This window comes from Apis laboriosa, unplaced genomic scaffold (assembly GCF_014066325.1).
Source record: "Apis laboriosa isolate Shangri-la unplaced genomic scaffold, ASM1406632v1 scaffold18_cov149, whole genome shotgun sequence".
Lineage (NCBI taxonomy): Eukaryota > Metazoa > Arthropoda > Insecta > Hymenoptera > Apidae > Apis > Apis laboriosa.
Genome location: NW_025222233.1, coordinates 2,943,784 through 2,961,414, shown reverse-complemented (window position 1 = coordinate 2,961,414; position 17,631 = coordinate 2,943,784). Strand labels below are relative to the sequence as shown.

General features: G+C 40.2%; 1 protein-coding gene across 3 annotated transcripts in view; it reads left to right on the top strand.

Moving 5' to 3' along the window:
- Nucleotides 1-14,820, top strand: part of LOC122712045 (beta-1-syntrophin) — a 311,081-nt gene extending 296,261 nt beyond the window's left edge. For all 3 annotated transcript variants that reach the window (XM_043931334.1, XM_043931336.1, XM_043931335.1), the window contains exons 6-8: nucleotides 7,255-7,472; nucleotides 8,593-8,807; nucleotides 11,141-14,820. In XM_043931334.1, coding sequence (XP_043787269.1) covers nucleotides 7,255-7,472; nucleotides 8,593-8,807; nucleotides 11,141-11,233 — 526 coding nt within the window. In that variant the 3' untranslated portion in view covers nucleotides 11,234-14,820. The remainder of the gene's footprint in view (nucleotides 1-7,254; nucleotides 7,473-8,592; nucleotides 8,808-11,140) is intronic.
- The last annotated feature ends 2,811 nt before the right edge of the window (nucleotides 14,821-17,631 follow it).

The following is a 17,631-nucleotide window of genomic DNA, read 5'->3' as shown; positions in this document are numbered from 1 at the left end:
GAGATCCACGCGCGTTATACGAAAATAAGAAAATGAAACGAAAAGGGAAGGAAAAAAGATTTATATATGTTTACAATCGTATAATAATATTTGTATCGAACGATATTTATATTAACGAGCATGTATATCTATAATTTTATGAATGAAATGAATACATTCGAGTGTGGGAGAAACTTCCTGGCGCGAATAAACAATAACTGAAAATATAAATAAACGGGGTAATTCGTGGGAACAGCGTAGGCGGTTGTGTAATAAGCGTTAAGAGGTAAACTTAGGATATTATATAACTCATTTTCATCAGATTTCAAACTGTATTCTCACTTCTGTCTGCTGATCCAAATATATTCCAAACACGATTGGTTTAAATACACGATGCTTTGCTCGCGAATGATTGCACGAAATATACATATATATGGATGCATGAAAACGAAAACAATTACAAAAGAAGAAGAAGAAGAAAGAGGAAGAGAAGAGTAAGAATTAGAATTCTCGGGTATTGCAACGGTTGACGCCAAGATTTCATAAAGGATAGGATAAGACAAAGGAGAGAGAGAGAAAGAGAGAGAGAGAGAAAAAGAGACTCACGGTCGAGTTAACGTTTAATTCAGCCACTTTTCCGCTCGGTACCATCCGCGTTTCTTCTTCGTCTCGAGGAGGAGGTGAAAGACCGACCCGTTTATTTGTCGCAGCGGGAAGTTAACCGTGACATAAACGCGGAGACTTGGCCGCGTTCGAAGGACCGAGTTCAAACGAAATTGGATTTTCATTGCGAGCGGGGAGGGTTAATTCGGTCGTTTCTTTGTCTCGAGGCTCCAGCTGCGTCTTTGAAACGTTATGAAAATGGTAGAAGAAGAGGAGAGAGGAAAAAAGAAACTATAATCCGAAATATTCGAATGGAGAATGAGAAGAAGAAGGAAGAGACGTCTCTCTTTGTTACTTCCGATACTCGATTTCTTCTTCTTCTTCTTTTTAATCGAAATATATTTTCTTTTTTTTTTAACTTTCTCCTATATAATACCACCATTTTATATTTTATTCAATTACGCTTTCAAAGATTAGAACGGAAAAGTTGGAGAAATTAAATTTCGATTTGAATTATTTTATGGGAAATAATGAGAAAAAGAGAAAGGGATGGAAAAACATTTCCACTTGGGTGACTGACTTCATGGATAAAAAGAAATACGGATGGAAAATATGGAACGACGAGACAGAGAGAGAGAGAGAGAGAGAGAGAGAAGAGCGATGCTGGTAAATAAGAGAACAATGAGGACGAGAGGGATGGAATTGAAAATTGAGAAAGAGCAAGAATAAGGAATAAGAAGCACCGGTGGAAAGTTATAGGCGGTGGAGGATGCGAAGGATGGGATTTCGATAATCGAATGGCGAATCGGATCAATTAAACCCTCGGGGTGGTCATTAATTATCAAACGTGTCGTCGACAGTTTCTTATCGCACGTGCGATCCGAGAAAGGTTTCCGAGAATCTTTGCCTCGGGAATAATCCTTTTCCCTCCGTTTTCTTCCCCTATTCTCTCATTCTTCGTTCTTTCTTTACCCTAACTCCGATCGATTGCACAAAAATCGCTCTTGTCATAAAAAAACTCTAATTACAACTTTCGTATATAATTATATATCGATATAATGTTAACAATCATCTTTATACGATTATTTCAATAAGAAAATTCGTGTATTTATCAATTATAGTCCAGCGTGGGTAATTTTATGAATTAAAAAAAAAAAAAAAAAAAAAAAAGTTCGGCGAGAACAGTGCACACGTCGATAACGCAGAGTTATAGTTATTAACGCGCGAGTTTCAAACTTGGCCGGGCGAAGCGTACTTTTATTCAACATCCAGTGAGTGGAGTTAAACAAGAGGGTTGTTTCAACAACTAAATTATACCAACTTATAGCGGTGTTTCAAATTTGTTCAAAAAGCGGCGGTCAACTCGTCTAAAAAAATATTAATACGCGTTTGCCCCGTACAACAACGGGGACAGGAAAAATAAAAAGCGTTGCCGGGTACGATTTACCGGGCATTTTATCGTTAATAACCCGGCCTGATTAACTCGAGGGCATACGGTGGCCGGTACACCGGATGCAATGGAATTATGAACGCGTTCATCATTTCCGTTGGAATGTTCGTGACGCGGTTTTTTTGTTCGAAAGGCGCCCTCCTCCTCCTCCTCGCTTCCCGCGTTTTATATCAAGCGTGCGAAACTTTATTTCGCGCTTATCAACCGTTGAGCAACTTGTTACACGTGATACGATCCAACGATGCACGATGCCGCGGCCAATTACGATGTTAACAACGTTACGCGCGCGCACCACTGTGAAACTGAATTTACCGCTGGTGGTCCATTTTTAACGCTGAAATTTTTCTCCGGAACGGGGAGGGGAAAGAATCGCGCGTACAGAGATTTCTCCGGCCACCGTTCTTTCGAAACCGAACGTTCCCGTCCTCTTTCTCCCTTGTTCTCTCTTTCGAGCCTATTTCCTCCGCGCACCCTTTTCCATCGTGTAACTCTTTGTTTGCGCGACTAACCGCGATTATTTCTTCCTTTTAGCCCGGGCTAAGTTTTTTTATTTTTTTCTTTTCTCTTTCTCTCTCTCTCTCTCTCTCTTCGCGGAGAGGAGAAGATTGGATTTTACGTAGTTTCCGGATCTCGTTCGTTATCGAACTCGCAAGTTTTCTCTTCTCGTTCTGGAGAATCTTTTTTTCCATCGTTTTTTATTTTCTCTCTTTTTTTTTTCTTTCGCCATTTTTCCGCTCCTGTTTTTACGCGGGTCGTGACGTGCGTATGACGTGCGCGACGCGTCTCTTTGTCGTTGAGTAAAAGGATCAGGGAGTTTCTTTTTCTTCTCGGAATTTTTTCTCGAAAATTTTCTTCATTATACGACTTTAACGACCGAGCTTTTATTTACGCGCGAAATTCCACGCTCGTTATCCCAAATTGTGATTTCTTTTTATTAAGCCATGCAGAGTTTTTGGACAGCGTTTTTAAACTCCTCTTATCCTTCGCTTATTAACCAAATCGTTGGAGCAATGTTGTTAAAAATCGACAGAAAGAACGGACGATCTATTTCCACAAAATTCGAAGCCTGGACGAAAAGTAAACATTCTCTTTCCCATATACTATCAGGCTTTTGGCACAGTGATACATCAATCTTTTTATCGATTCTTGTACACGCATCCGTCACTCCGTGATAATACACACAAAATTCTCTATATTAAAATTTATATGATAAAATCGTTCGTTCGCCTCGACGACGAAAATTAATAATACGAGATCTTTTTAAATAACTTTAATTCTCGATAATTCGAAGAATCGATCGTACGTTTCTCGCACGAATGGACGACCCATTTTCACGCATAACGTTCAATTCATTCGATTATAAATTATAAAGTGTTAAAAAATTAAAAGATCCTTGATAGTTTTAGGGCTCGTAAAAGTCCATAAAGACTTGGACACGATTCTGTGCAACTCTCTTGCGACATTTTCCATGTTTTAGCGAATGTAGCCTAAATAAAAGAGAAGGAAACGGGGCTAGATGATCGGCAACAGAGGTTCCCGAAGTAAAGACCGATGGTGTGCGGTCTGGCTCGTGAATTTTTCACCATTTCACCCGGACGTTAGCCCGCCTCTTATTAAACATGCACGCGTGTTCGAGCGTTTTTTCATTTTTAAACAAGAGAGATCCAAGGGAGCGGGCCCGTTGCCGCATAAAATTTTAATCCGACTTAAACGTGTCAACCAGTAGGAGAATCCGAACGATAGCTGATCCTGCTTTCGCCTCGTTTGAATTTTCACCAGAATACGACTTTATTGAGTTTTCCCGCCTAATGTTATCATACGAGGCTTCTTTTCTTTTAACAGATTATTTTATTTATTTTTTTTTTTTTTTAGTAAATTATATACATCTTTCTTTTCAATAAATATCCTTCAAAAAATTATCAAAGTATTTTCCTTATGCACATACGAATAAGAATGAAATGATTTTAAGTAATTTGATTCGAATAAAGGATTAATTCCATCAACATGGAAATCAACGTTTTCATTCCACCAATTAAAATCCATTCTTCTTCTATATCTCTTAATTGAATCTAATCTCGAAACAACGTTCGTTTCGCCACGAGGCGGGCAAGAACTTCTTCTAAAGTTTCTTCAAAGAACGGTGGTGGTCGATGCTGTTTCGAATCCACTTTTAACCGAGTCCTGGCTCGAAAAAACGAAGCGAGACGAGGTGAAAGGGGGAGACACGAGAAAGAGAGAGAGAGAAGGGAGGTGAAAAGTGGAGCACCGAAAAGCTATTTCCGGTCGAGGAGGTCCGCGTCGGGCCCACGAAGGGGTACGAAATGACCGACTTAAGCTAGTTTTACTGCGAGACAAACCGGAAGTGATTCGGCTACGACCGAAACACTTCTTCCCTCTTTTGAACAGGGGTAAGAAAGTTTACCTCTCCCCTTCCCTCCTCCCACCCAAGCCTCTCCGTTCCTTTTTGGCCGGGATTACGGGCCTTGGACGAACATCCATTCTCGTTTAACGCCTTTATTTACCGTCCACTGCTTTTCCGTTCAACCCCTTCCATCCCCTCTCACCCTCTCTTCCTGACCCACTTCTTGACTCCTTCGCTCCTCTTCTTCTCCTTCTCCTCCTTCTGCTCTTCTTCCATTCTCTCTCTGCTTCCTTCGTTCTCGTTCGTTGACACTCGATTATCGCGGTGGTTTGAAGAGCAATCGCTCCATTCCCCCACTTCCTCTGCAGTCTTTTTGCTCCTCTTCCTCTTCCGCCCAGTCGTTTAATTATTCGGATGATTCCTCTCGAGCATTCCTCGTTTCGAGTATTCTCTCACGATTGACCATGGTTTTAATAACGTTGGTCGAATCCTAACCTTGATCGAAGAAGCAAGATTGCTCGTCTTAGAGATCGCTCGAAAATAACAAACAAAATTGTTTTTTACCGCTTCTTTCTCGCGAAATTGAACACACTTTTTTTTTTATTCCGTTATATTTAATAAACCCTTCCTCCCTTCCAGCCACGCAAATTACGTAACAATTAATTAAAACTCGAGGCGTAAGATCGATCAGACTAGTAATTCCCCCTTCCCCTTTATTTATAATAACCCTATGTACATATATATATATATTATAAAATAAATCACATAGATCCTCTTAGATTACGATATCGCGAAATAATGGTAACAAAGAACATAAACCAATTAAACCGTTCGTAATACCTCTCCCCTTCCTCCCCTGTTGCCACCATCCCCCTCTGTCATCGGGAGAATTATTCATTTATTATAATTAATACAACGCGTTACGAATTCCGGTAAAAATCAGACACGGGAGCGAGCAACTGAAACAACACCTTCCCGTCGCCCGAAAACACTGCCCCCTCCCCTCATTCCATTATCGCGGGTGGCGGATCGATTCGAGGCCGATTCGAGGAAAGCCGGGCAGGATCACGAATCGAAACACGGCCCTCGTTATTATTCCAACCCCGCGTCGTTCCCAGCCACGGCGCATCGATGCGCCACATCGGCGATATGCGTAGAACGCGTTTGCGGAGGCCGCGTCCTCGCGACGCAATTCCGGCCGCGGAAACTTTCGCAAACGCGTCGGCTATCGGCGGAGTGGGGAAACGTTTCGCGGTGGTGAAACCCGGGATCCGCGCTCCCAGGAACCCGGAGCTCATTATTCGCAGCGCGCGTTTCGTATAACGGGTGAACAGGAATAATCCACTCGGTGTTGCCGAATCCGATCCTTTTGCGCGAAAGGAGGAGAATAAGGGAGAAGGGGGGGAAAAGATGGCAAGAAATTAGGCCGACTAGGGGATTGTTGTTGTTGCGTCGGGATCGTGGGTAAGAAAGAATATATATGAATTCTTTGAGCCCTAATGTGCGATGTTTTCGAAAATTTCGGTACGAAATTAGGGTAATTGGAGATATCGATTCTATCTCCGCCAGTTCCAAGTAGATTATCCGGTTTTAGGAGATGCTAATATCCGCGTTTCAGAATTACGTACGGAATAAGTGATTTGAGAGATAATTCTGCGATCGTGCGTTTGAAATGGATAATTTAGAAAAAAAAATGTAATTCTAAAGATTCCTTTTTTTATCTCACTAATTGCGCCTATATTTCGCCTAATTTTTTCCCTTTCCCGTCGCAGACTCATTTTGCTCGGCATTTTTTCCAACGTCCTCCCGAAAAATCTATAAATCCAACGAAGGTGGGAAGGTACGCGTACGTCAGGACCATTCGTCAGCGGACGGATTGCGGCGCCAGGAGGAGGAGGGGTGAAGAGGACAGATAAGATAGTCAGATAACATAAACGGATAACTTTTTTCGGGTGTCAGTCGGTTCCGTGTCACGCGCAATAAAGCCGCGAGCGATTTTTACGATGCAGGGGGTGTATGGTGGTGGATCGCACGAGGTAATTCACCCTCGGAAGGCAGTTCACGCCCCGCTGAATAATACGCGTATTCGTGTGAAAAAAGAAAATTTCTTTCTTTCTTTTTTTTTTTTTTTTTTTTTTTTTTGGGGGACGATCATTTAGAGATTTTTCTTTTAAATCTTGGATTGAAATCGCGTGTTATTTTCGCGATAAATTTAAAAAAAAAAATTTACAGTTGGAAAGGATTACCGCGAAATGTTCAATCGTTATTTTANTCTATCTATCTATCTATCTATCTATCTATCTATCTATCTCGAGAGAGAGAGAGAGAGAGAGAGAGAGGAGGACGATTTTAAAATTGCAACGCTACGTTGAAAATCTCCTCCCCTTCCCTCCCACTGCCTTTCTACCTCTTTGATTACTTTCCGCTTCCCTTAAATAAAAGGGAACTCAATTGCTTCTCTTGTCTCTTAAACAAAGAGCCGCCATTATATCGTATTTCACGTTTCTCGAACGTGATAGAGAATCGTTCTTCCAATGTGTTAAATGGCGTTTGCAAGTCGGGTGAGCGTCGGGCAATAACGAAACCGGGAAGAAAGAAAAAGGGGGAAATTTCCTGGCGGAACTTGTCGCCGTCTTGAGACGAACACAACACACAATGAGAAACCAATCTTCCCTCGCCCGATAATTGTTAACATTTAACGTGTATAATAACGCGCGAATTCTAAGAGATGCGGACTCTGAAAATGCAAATTACATCGTAACAGTAAAGCTCACTTGCAGCGAGAAGGGGGAAGGGAGGAGGGAGGAGGTGAAGTTGGCTTTATATCTCTACAAAGGATATTTCTTCGAATTGTTTGCAGATTGGTATCGTCCCCCGCGAGGCAGAACGAGGCAGGTGGTAGCAGCGGCGGCGGAGCGACGCAACACGCGGCGACTTTCGCCGTGCGGGTGGGCACGATGGACGGCGTGGTGACGCATCATCTACGCGCCGAGACGAGGAGGGACCTGGCCGCCTGGGCCAGGGCGATCGTTCAAGGCTGCCACGCGGCCGCTCATTCGTTACGCGAGTACACCGTTCGTGAGTACATTTTTCCAATATTTTTCAAAATTCTTCTTCGAATTCCTTGCGTCGAAAAGTTTTCGAAATCCGTTACCGATCATATTTTGTCTTCGAACTTTAAAAGAAGCTTCCCCCTATAAAAGAATTATTCTATCTGTAAAATTCTAAATGCTAATTTTCCCGTTGATTTATGAAAGGAACCGAGACGATATATTATCAAGCGATAATACTGTAGGTTCGGGATACGGTAGATTAAAAAAAAAAAAAGAACCAAGAATAATCTCGTTCGAAACAAGGGGATGAGAGGAATGTGAGAGGGAGAGGGCATGCATCTTTACGTGCGAGAAAGAAAAAAAAAGAAAACCGGAACGGGATGTAACCTCGTCCGATGGTTAGCAACGCGTTCGCTTCGATGAATTTTAATTTCTTTCCACGGTGAATAGTGCAATAATAAATCGAGATTAATGCCCTGATATCCAGCCCTTCTTTTTCCCCGTGCGCATCGAACTCCATCGATCATGATTCGCGGCGGAATTCTTCTCCTGACCCCGAACCGGAAAGACGCGGAGGACGATGGAAAACTGCCGCGAGAAATATCGTTGAATACGGGTTTCGATTTCCTTTTTTTCTTTTTTTTCTTTTTTTTGATTCGTGCCTAGATTTCATCCGAGAATTTTCTTTCCTTTCTCTTTCCCTCCCTCTTTCTCTCTCTCTCTCTATCTTTCTTCCCTTTTTTAAATCTCTTTTCTTTCGTGATTCAACGATGTTATTCATCCGAGCTCCGTTTCATCGTGAAAATTATTTTTCAATTCGGTGCCGATTGGCTGCCGTTTAATTTAACTCGATTTCATTGCCGAACTTCATTTATTCCCTCGAAATATGCACACCTTCCTATTTTACTTGACGATTTTAATTTTATCGAAAAAAAAAAAAGTTAATTTCTCACTCGTCTCGATTGTTTAATTTAATTTAATTCGATTTAATTAAAAAATTCTTGTCTTTCGACTCATCGTCCATCCGCGCGATCCGTACACGATTCATTAAAATTCGTTATTTGTTCGTGATCGTCGAGTCGATTAATATATTCACGCGTGATAAAATTCTAATTTTCACACTCTTTCGTTGTTGTTTGTCGCAGGGTGCACGTGGCAAGGGAAGGCCTGTCAGCTGGTTGTAAACCACGAAGATGGTTTCGCGTTGTACGCGGCTGGGGCTAGAGGCGGTGGCAACGGGATGAGTCCAAGCTCTTCCCCGACCCCTCTTTGGAGAAGATCCTTCGATAAACTGAAAATGTCCGCTGACGATGGGGCGCGTCTACTGTGGCTCGACTTTGGCGGCGAGGATGGCGAGATTGTGAGTTATATCCACGAATATTTTCTTTTATATATTCGAATAAATATATACATACATGCATACATAAATGAATCCTTCGTTCGAAACGAAGACTCTTTCCTTTTACGATCGTAGGAGAAACGCGCGATGAGTTGAGAATTTGATTGATTAAGAAAGATCTCGTTTCTTACAGGCCTATCTTGATTATTAAAACACATTTGCTAATCAATTTCGTCAATTTTTCGAAAGCAATACATAATAATAAAACGTAGAATCCAATTTCAACCGTCCTAAACCTGATTTTGTGTCCAACAAATTCTTTAATTATCTTACAAATTATCTTAAAAAACTTGTAAAACTTATTTTTAATATAATTGAGAAAAAAGGAGGGAAGGAGGGAAGAAGTCAGTTCTTTTTAGAATCACGAAATTTTAATCGAGAAAATGTAAAAACGAAACTCATCGCGTTCTTCCCCTCTTGATACAAATCCACGGCCACCCTTCAAAAGGGGTTCGTTCTCCCTTAAAGCTCTCCTTCCTAACGGGATCCACATTTTCTCGCCATTTTCTCACCGTATGACGAATGGAAGAAAATTAGCAAAAAAATATCGAGCTGGGGCTGACGTGTTCGATAATAACGCGACGCGAGAGAGGACTTATTGTGAGAGAAGCCTTCCTCCTCTTTCTTCCCGGCGGCGGGGAGGGTATTGAGAATTTTAATTGACCTAGACTATCGAGATTATTATCTCGGACGAGAGGAGAGAGATATCGTGAAGAGAGAGAGAGAAAGAGAGGGAAAAAAGAGGGCTGTGCATCGAGTAATCCCATTGTGCTCGTCACTTTGAAAGAGCCCTCGATGCCGGAGCACGATACCGTCGAATACGTATTTTACATCTTCTCCAAACACCTTCGTCCGGTTCGCTCCCGCCGTTCAATGGCCATTCATAACGCTACCGCCTATCTTTCTGCAAAGCGGGGGAGGAAGAGGAGGGGTTGGAAGTCAGAAGAAAGAGAGAGAGAGAGAGAGAATTTTCCGCGACAGACGTCACGATGGAAAAATTATTCCACCCTCGAGAGAGCCTTGAAACGAAGCTGGTGGTGAATATCCTCCGGGATCCGTTCTTTCTTGGAATTTTTTTATTAAACGATCGACCGCGTGCAAGAAACAATGATCCCGCCGATTGGCTCCGCTCTCTTAATTTGAATTGGTATAAATAACGAGAAATTTTTCACTGTGCCACAGGTAAATTGCCAGATTTCCAAAATTTATTTATCGCACGATTCAACTCGATTCTATCGTTAAAACGTTTATTAAAATTGGAACTGCGAAGATAATGATTTTTCGATCAGATCGATCAGAAATAAAAAATCTCTTTTCGAAATTGGATCGTAGTCTAAATAAAGGAGTAATTTTTTTAATTTGCTATCTTTCTCTCATGTCGAACTTCATAACTCGTGGGATAATCTACTTCCAGAAAAAATATACCTCAAAGAATCGCGACCTATTTATAATCCCTACACTATCTTAAAATGTTTATTAAAATTGGAACTGCGAAGATTTTTCGATCAGATCAATCAGAAATCTCCTCTCGAGATTGGATCGTAGTCTAAATAAAGGAGTAATTTTTTTAATCATTTGCTATTTTTCTCTCACTATGTTGAACTTCATGATTCCTGGAATAACCTATTTCCAGAAAAAAATATAGCTCAAAGAATCGCGACCTATTTATAATCCCTACACTATTTTAAAACGTTTATTAAAATTGGAACTGTGAAGATAACGATTTTTGATCGATCGATCAGAAACGAGGAATCTCTTCTCGAGATTGGATCGTAGTCTAAATAAGGAGTAATTTTTTTAATCATTTGCTATTTTTCTCTCATGTCGAACTTCATATCTCCTGGGATAATCTACTTCCAGAAAAGAATATACTTCAAAGAATCGCGATCTATTTATAATCCCTACACTACCTTAATATGTTTATTAAAATTGGAACTACGAAGATAATGATTTTCGATCAGAAACGAGGAAATCTCTTCTTGAGATTGGATCGTAGTCTAAATAAAGGAATAATTTTTTTAATCATTTGCTATTTTTCTCTCATATCGAACTTCATAACTCCTGGGATAATCTACTTCCAAAAAAAAATATAGCTCAAACAATCGCGATCTATTTATAATCCCTACTCTACCTTAAGCATTTTCGATTCCTCATATCTCAATCGATCGAATAGTTTCTCTTTATTTCGAATTTGAAAGGATTCGATTCATTTTTACGAATCATTTTTACCAAATCATTATCGAATCACGACCACCAATCTATCTAACCATCTTTCTCCCCAATCAAAATTCCAGGAGCTGGACCTCGAGAGCTGTCCCAAACCGATCGTGTTCGTCCTCCACAACTTCCTCTCGGCCAAGATCCACCGGCTCGGGCTGAGCGCATAGGGGTACGAGGGGGCCCCCACGGAGGCCCCCGACCTGCCGCCCCACACCACCAGGTCCGTCACCAGCGTCTTCCTTCACTGAAGCTCTGCGCGCCAGACACAACGAGGAGGAAGAGAGAAGGGTGGCAGGCAGGATACGAGAGAAGAACGAAGAACGAGAGACCCACGCATCACTCGACGGACCATAACAGAGAGACACGTTGGCCGGCTTCCACCTTTTTATTTCCATCCGGAGATCGCCACGATTCCCTGATTCCTATTAGGGGATTAAAACTGCAGATTAGCAACAAGCGCGCTCTTCCACATTCGATTCTACGAGCGAGATGCGTTTAATAAGGACGAATCTCTCCTCGATGGAAAAGACGGGAAGAGAAGAGTGTACGAAACAAACGGATGGCGATCGAAGAAAAAGAGAGAGAGAGAGAGAGATAGAGAAAACGAATCGAAGTTATTCTAACGCGCAATTTTGCAGGAAAGTATCAGCACGTGCAACAAGTAGGCTAGAAGGAAGCGGAAGGAAGGTCACTGCTGGGTATCGTAACTAATCAACGCGCCTAAGTAACCGATTAAACTTATCTACCTAAAGTAAGAGGAAGAAAAAAAAAACGCTATGTAACGAACGAGAGAGAAAGAGAGAGAGAGAGAGAGAAAGAGAGAGAGTGAATGGTGGGTGTATTTAAGAGAAAGTGAAAAAACTGCTCCGATCGAACGCTCGATTTCGGAGAACTAGCGGAAAAGCTGATCAATTACTGTCCAACTGCCAACCCGTTTCGCTCTTACATCGAGGATCGATTGACCCTGCAACTTCGACCTCTCTCCCCTTGTCCCTTGCCGCTGCACGCCAACTTTCCTCCTCTCGGGTATAAATAAAAGGGAGAAGAAAATAGAAGGCGAGGAGGAAGGTTGGGAGAAAGAATATACGTTAAAGTTGTCGCATCGAGGCTCTGCAGCAAACCTTTCCCCTATAACGTCCAACGAAAGCGACTTTAACAGAGTTGAACGTTGATCTTAATGATTAGTGAATTAATAATAAACGAAATTTCACGCGAAACCATTTTCGTTCCATATTTATGGAATATATATTTATGATATATATATGGATTTTCTTACTCGAGTGAATTATTTATTTCACTCGTCAACGGGTTTCTCTTCAACGATCCATTCCGAGAGAAATTCGAAAATCTCACGATTTTCAAAAATAAATTTCGAGTTACGAAAGAATGGAATGATAATAGTGGAAATTTCGTCGGGGCGGAGAGGTTGGATGTGGAATAACAGGGTCGAAGGGAGCAACGGGCTAGCGTTAATAGTTGTTTTGTACGATTCGTATTCTTAAACGCGAGTAAGTGTAAGATGCCAAGAAACGTCGATGTGTGTACCGGTTGGCCGCGATCCCAATCGAGTGGGATAACTCGAGATCGATTCTCGTTTCCACGCCTCCCCTTCCAAAAATTATTTCCATCTTCTTTCGTAAAACTCGACCCCCTCCCGACATCCGAAGTTTCACATCCGAGCAAAACTCTCGAATTGTAAATATAAGCCATCGTTGCAACTCACCCAACCCGCCCAATTCCGATAATATCGTTCCACGTGCCGTGGGTGTCGCAAAATCGAGTAACAAGCCGGAAAACACTGTGGAGGAACGAAGGTGAGGTCGATTCGAGGATCGAATTCCCATCCTGTATCGAGTTATCGCACGGAAGGGGATGCAAATCGCCGCGGAATTATTCGCATTACGAGTGCTGTTGCGAATATTATCGATGACGAGAGAGAGAGAGAAAGAGAGAGAGATAAGTGTTGTTCGTGTAAGAATGGAACATTCCTTTTCATCCGTTCTATAGAGACCGATATTCGATCACGATCCTCGAGAAAAGAGGAGAGGAGAGGAAGGAGAGGAGAGGAGAGGAGAAAGATTGGTCGAAGGAGGCCGTGCGATAATAAGAATTTTGACGTTAAATAGAACGTATCAACGAATCCACGTAACGTTCATTGTACCCGTTTTACGTCGTTTGCTGAGTTGTCGTTCCTTTCGCGGAATGATGAAATTATATTGAAATGAAAGAGGAGAAGATCGATTTCGCAATCTGTTCTCGCGTGTGTATCAACGTTAGATTGGGACGATGATAGAAAATTCGTAACGTTGAATAGTTAGAACGTCTTCGATTTTAAGAGATCGAAGGATTGTTTAACGTTGAATAGTAATTCTGATCGAATCGATTTTGAATTGTAGATTCGCGGTAGATGCGATATCCGATGCGATTAATTTCGATGTGACCGCTCTATTAAGTTCTGTTTTAACGTGGATCGTTGTATAGATAGGAACGAGCGTGTGTATTATCCTTTCAACGACGCGTCATCTCGAGATATATTTTAAAAATAATATTTTTCGCGCGATTTTAAATTAATATTTATTTAAAATTTTACCACCGATTTTAATTATTTATTTATATATAAACGAATTTGCATGATTCGTAATCAAGATCATAGCCATCGGAAAACGTCTAAGCGACGAAGCCAGAATCCGGAAAATACGCTCGAATCAACGCCTATTACCGTTAAAAGCCGGTCAAAACTTGACGTAAAATCATCGATCACGGGAAATCGACTTAATAAATATCGCTTGTCAAAGGGTATTTCGAACGCATCCATCGTTTAACGCGTTAAAACGATGGGAAAAAAGCCGTGTATCCGAAAGTGGCTCGAATGAGCCGCATTATCCGCCAATTGCAGCGCGATCAAAAACAATCCGACCCAGTTTTTACCACAAATTTCGCGCCCATTATCAAAATTGCCCGGACGCCATCCCAGAGAACTCAATTTCACGGAACGAATGTGTCGTTCGTGGATGATTGGAGGGTGGTGGTGGCGCGAGCGGGGTTGACTGGATGACACGAAAATGGAATGGAGAGATCACGGTGGTCGGTTCCGTCGCGACGAAATGAAATTATACACGGATCGAAATAATGAACGATGCTCGAATTTTCCACGTTTATTCCGGCTCGAAATTCGTGTGAAACGCGATACGGGAGAATTCACCTGTCCTGTCGTATCGAAAAACCGAGGACCCTATTTCCAAATGGAAATTACCGAAAGTAGAAAAACCTGTAAATGAGCGAACACGTCGAGCGAATTAATCGAACGATTTCATCGTCACAGCGAATCCCGCGAAAGGAACGCGAGAGCGTTACAATACACACGCGTGCGAAAACACACACGTACACATACGGAGATATAGAGGGGATAGGGAAGGGGAGGGGAGGGGGGATAGAAGGTACATTCGCCTGGGTAACGAGGTGGACGTCATTAAGCGCGAGGATAAGTTCGAAACATCGACGAGAATTAATTCAGTTTGAAAGGATTTGCACGTAAACTGTGTATTTTTCTAATGATTTTAGAACGCGGCCGGTCACGGCTCGTTCATTCGTTTTTTAATCTTTTCTTTTTTTTTTTCTCTCTATTTTCGATTTTCACCCCTCTGAAAGATCGAATCGGGGGTGAAACGGGACACACGGTCCTCCTGCGTTTTCATTTCTCTATAGGTTTAAGAGAACGTTAACGTGTATATCTATGAGTTACCAAATAAATGAGACCGGTTAGAAAACTGATCGTTTTTCTTTTCCCACCTCTCTTCGTTCTTGATTTTAATTTCAGAGATTGGGATTCTGAGAAATGATTTCGAGGTAAGTATGTAATTTTTTTTCGACGATAACGAAAAAAAATAATGAATAACGATAAAAAATAATGAACGTAATATAGAATTCGGAAAACGTTCGAAATATTGGAAAATATTGAAAATTAAAATATCGAAATAATTTTTCTACTTCTTCTCTGTAAAAGATATCTAACTTTTTTTGCCTCTTTCGAATGAAGCGAGTGTACACTTTCAAAGCATTTCTTTCCCAAGTGTCCATCGATCTAGAAAGGTCGACGACGTATTCGAAAGGAATCGCGACTATGCGCGACAGGGAGAAGGGAGAGGAGAAGAAGAAGAAACTTTCAGGACTTTGTCATTTTTATCGTTGAATCCGATATCCAGCCCCGGTGATTGGCTCGCGAAACTTTTCTGATCTGTCTTCCGTCTGCCTGCAGCGATTCCTTATATTCTTTCACCTCCACCAATGTAGAGATTCCTTCGTAGAGGTTATGTCGCACGTAAATTTCGCCAACATCTTGAAACACTCATTATATCGAATATTTTTGACTAACATTATCGAACAATACGATAGAAATATCTTTTTCGAATCGTATACGAATAATCTCGCGTAAAATAACGAAATGAGAAACATTTTCGATGAAAGGTGATAAATTAAATCGTGAATAACGAATGGTAAGATAAATTGCAAATAGTAAATTAAATACGACATATAGAAACGAAAAATATTTCATGCATAAAATAAAAATACAATTAACATTTATTTAGAGTACTTACAGAGTCGATAATGCCACGATGACGCTACGATGATGCCGCCATGATGCCGCCATGATACCAGCTCTCAAAATGGATGCACTTATCGCGAAATATATTATACGCATTATACTACGCATAAAGATACGTTAAAACATTTATTTCAATTACTAAATATCGCTTTTAACGGGAAAAAAAACACGTATATACATAAAACGATCGCAAAATTCACGAACTCTAACAGTCAAGATGGACACGATTATTACGAAACACGTGCTATACTAAGCATAAAAAATCATCAAGAAGCTTCTAGTAATTATTAAAAATCGATTTTAACGAAAAAAAACACGTGTATATATGAAAAGATTGCAAAATTCACAAATTCAAAAAATCAAGATGGATACGATCACCGCGAAACAGTATACTGCGCAATAAAAATACGTTGAGAAGCTTCTATTACTAAAAATCAATTACTAAAAATCGATTTTAACGAAAAAAAACACGCGTATTTGTAAAACAAACGCAAAATTCACGAAAACTAGTATTCAAATGTATTGCACAACATTATATTACGCAAAAAAAAGACGTTAAAACGTTTATTTTAATTATTACGCATAATTTAACGAAGAAAGACGCGCACACAAGAAATGGCCGAAATCTACTGAAAGGCAAACGAAGGAATCGCGTGATTTCCCCCACCGCGTTGCCTTCGTTGTCGAACGTTCCGCCGAAAATGTAAACATACAGCGCGGCATTCAATTTCAAAACATTTGTGATATTAATGATTTGCGAATATTTTCATATAAAATTTTGCAAATTTATTCTCTAATATATTTTGTGCAAATTACTCTCAGACAATCACATTCAGGACAATGTTCATCAATGAAAAATTTATTTTCGAGAATTTTTTTTTTTATTTTTTCATTTTCAATATACGTATAAATTTTTTAATGTGTATTTAAAAAAAATAAAAAAATAAAAATAAAGGAACAACCTAAGAAAACTAGTACGATTGAAATTATATTTAAAATTATATTGAAAATCAAGAAAATAATTTCGAAAGACAAGATTAGAAAAGATCTCGAGAGATTCTAATTATGGAAAATAATACAAATAAAATTTGATTGATTGAAATTGTTAATAGAATCGATACACGAGATTCAAAAGTATAATTGATATATTAGCAAATATTAACCTTCTCGAACAACACGAAGCTTTAATTAAAACTACAACCATACCTATTTAAACATTCATGATTGGAATTCGATGTTTAATACCAATTATTCTATTTCCATTGAAAATTCTATTTTCAAATGCTGTTCTCATTTTGCATGAATATTATTATTTTCGCATTTTTATAATAAGCAATATACATCTGTGAAATATATTGATATTTCAAATTACAAAAAATAAAAGAATATTATACGTATATTAAAATCGAAATAATGCCAAAGAAACGGAATCACGATAAAATTCTAAATTCTCAATTTAATTCAATATAATTTTCATAACGAATCGTCGAAATTACATCGATCATTGGCAACTCTCTCTTAATTCTTGATCAACGAAACGAATTCCTCCAAAATATCGAGAATGACACGATAAGTCGTAGCCGAAGCCAGGCTTATTTACAACGTGTCCGGCCGCGATAAAGTAAACCCTTTCGTTCCTACTTGTACCGGCTACCCTCTATCTAGCCACGCCTAGAGCACGCCGCTCTAAGATTATAAAAGCAGACTAACAGAGTATAATTCACCATTGTTATCCCGCATCGTGGAGACCCGTAATGATACGTTTATTCCATAGAATTTTATCTCGTCTCCACCCCCGTCTCGGTTCCCGCAATTGTAGGGTACCACCCCTTTTTCGCGAGCATAAGGAGATAATAAATCGTATAACCGAGTAAAAAGGAGGACAGGTGGCTACAGGTGGGATAAAAGATACACAATTTCGGTTGATTAAATTTAACGCTAGAAATTAAAAATCCAAAATCC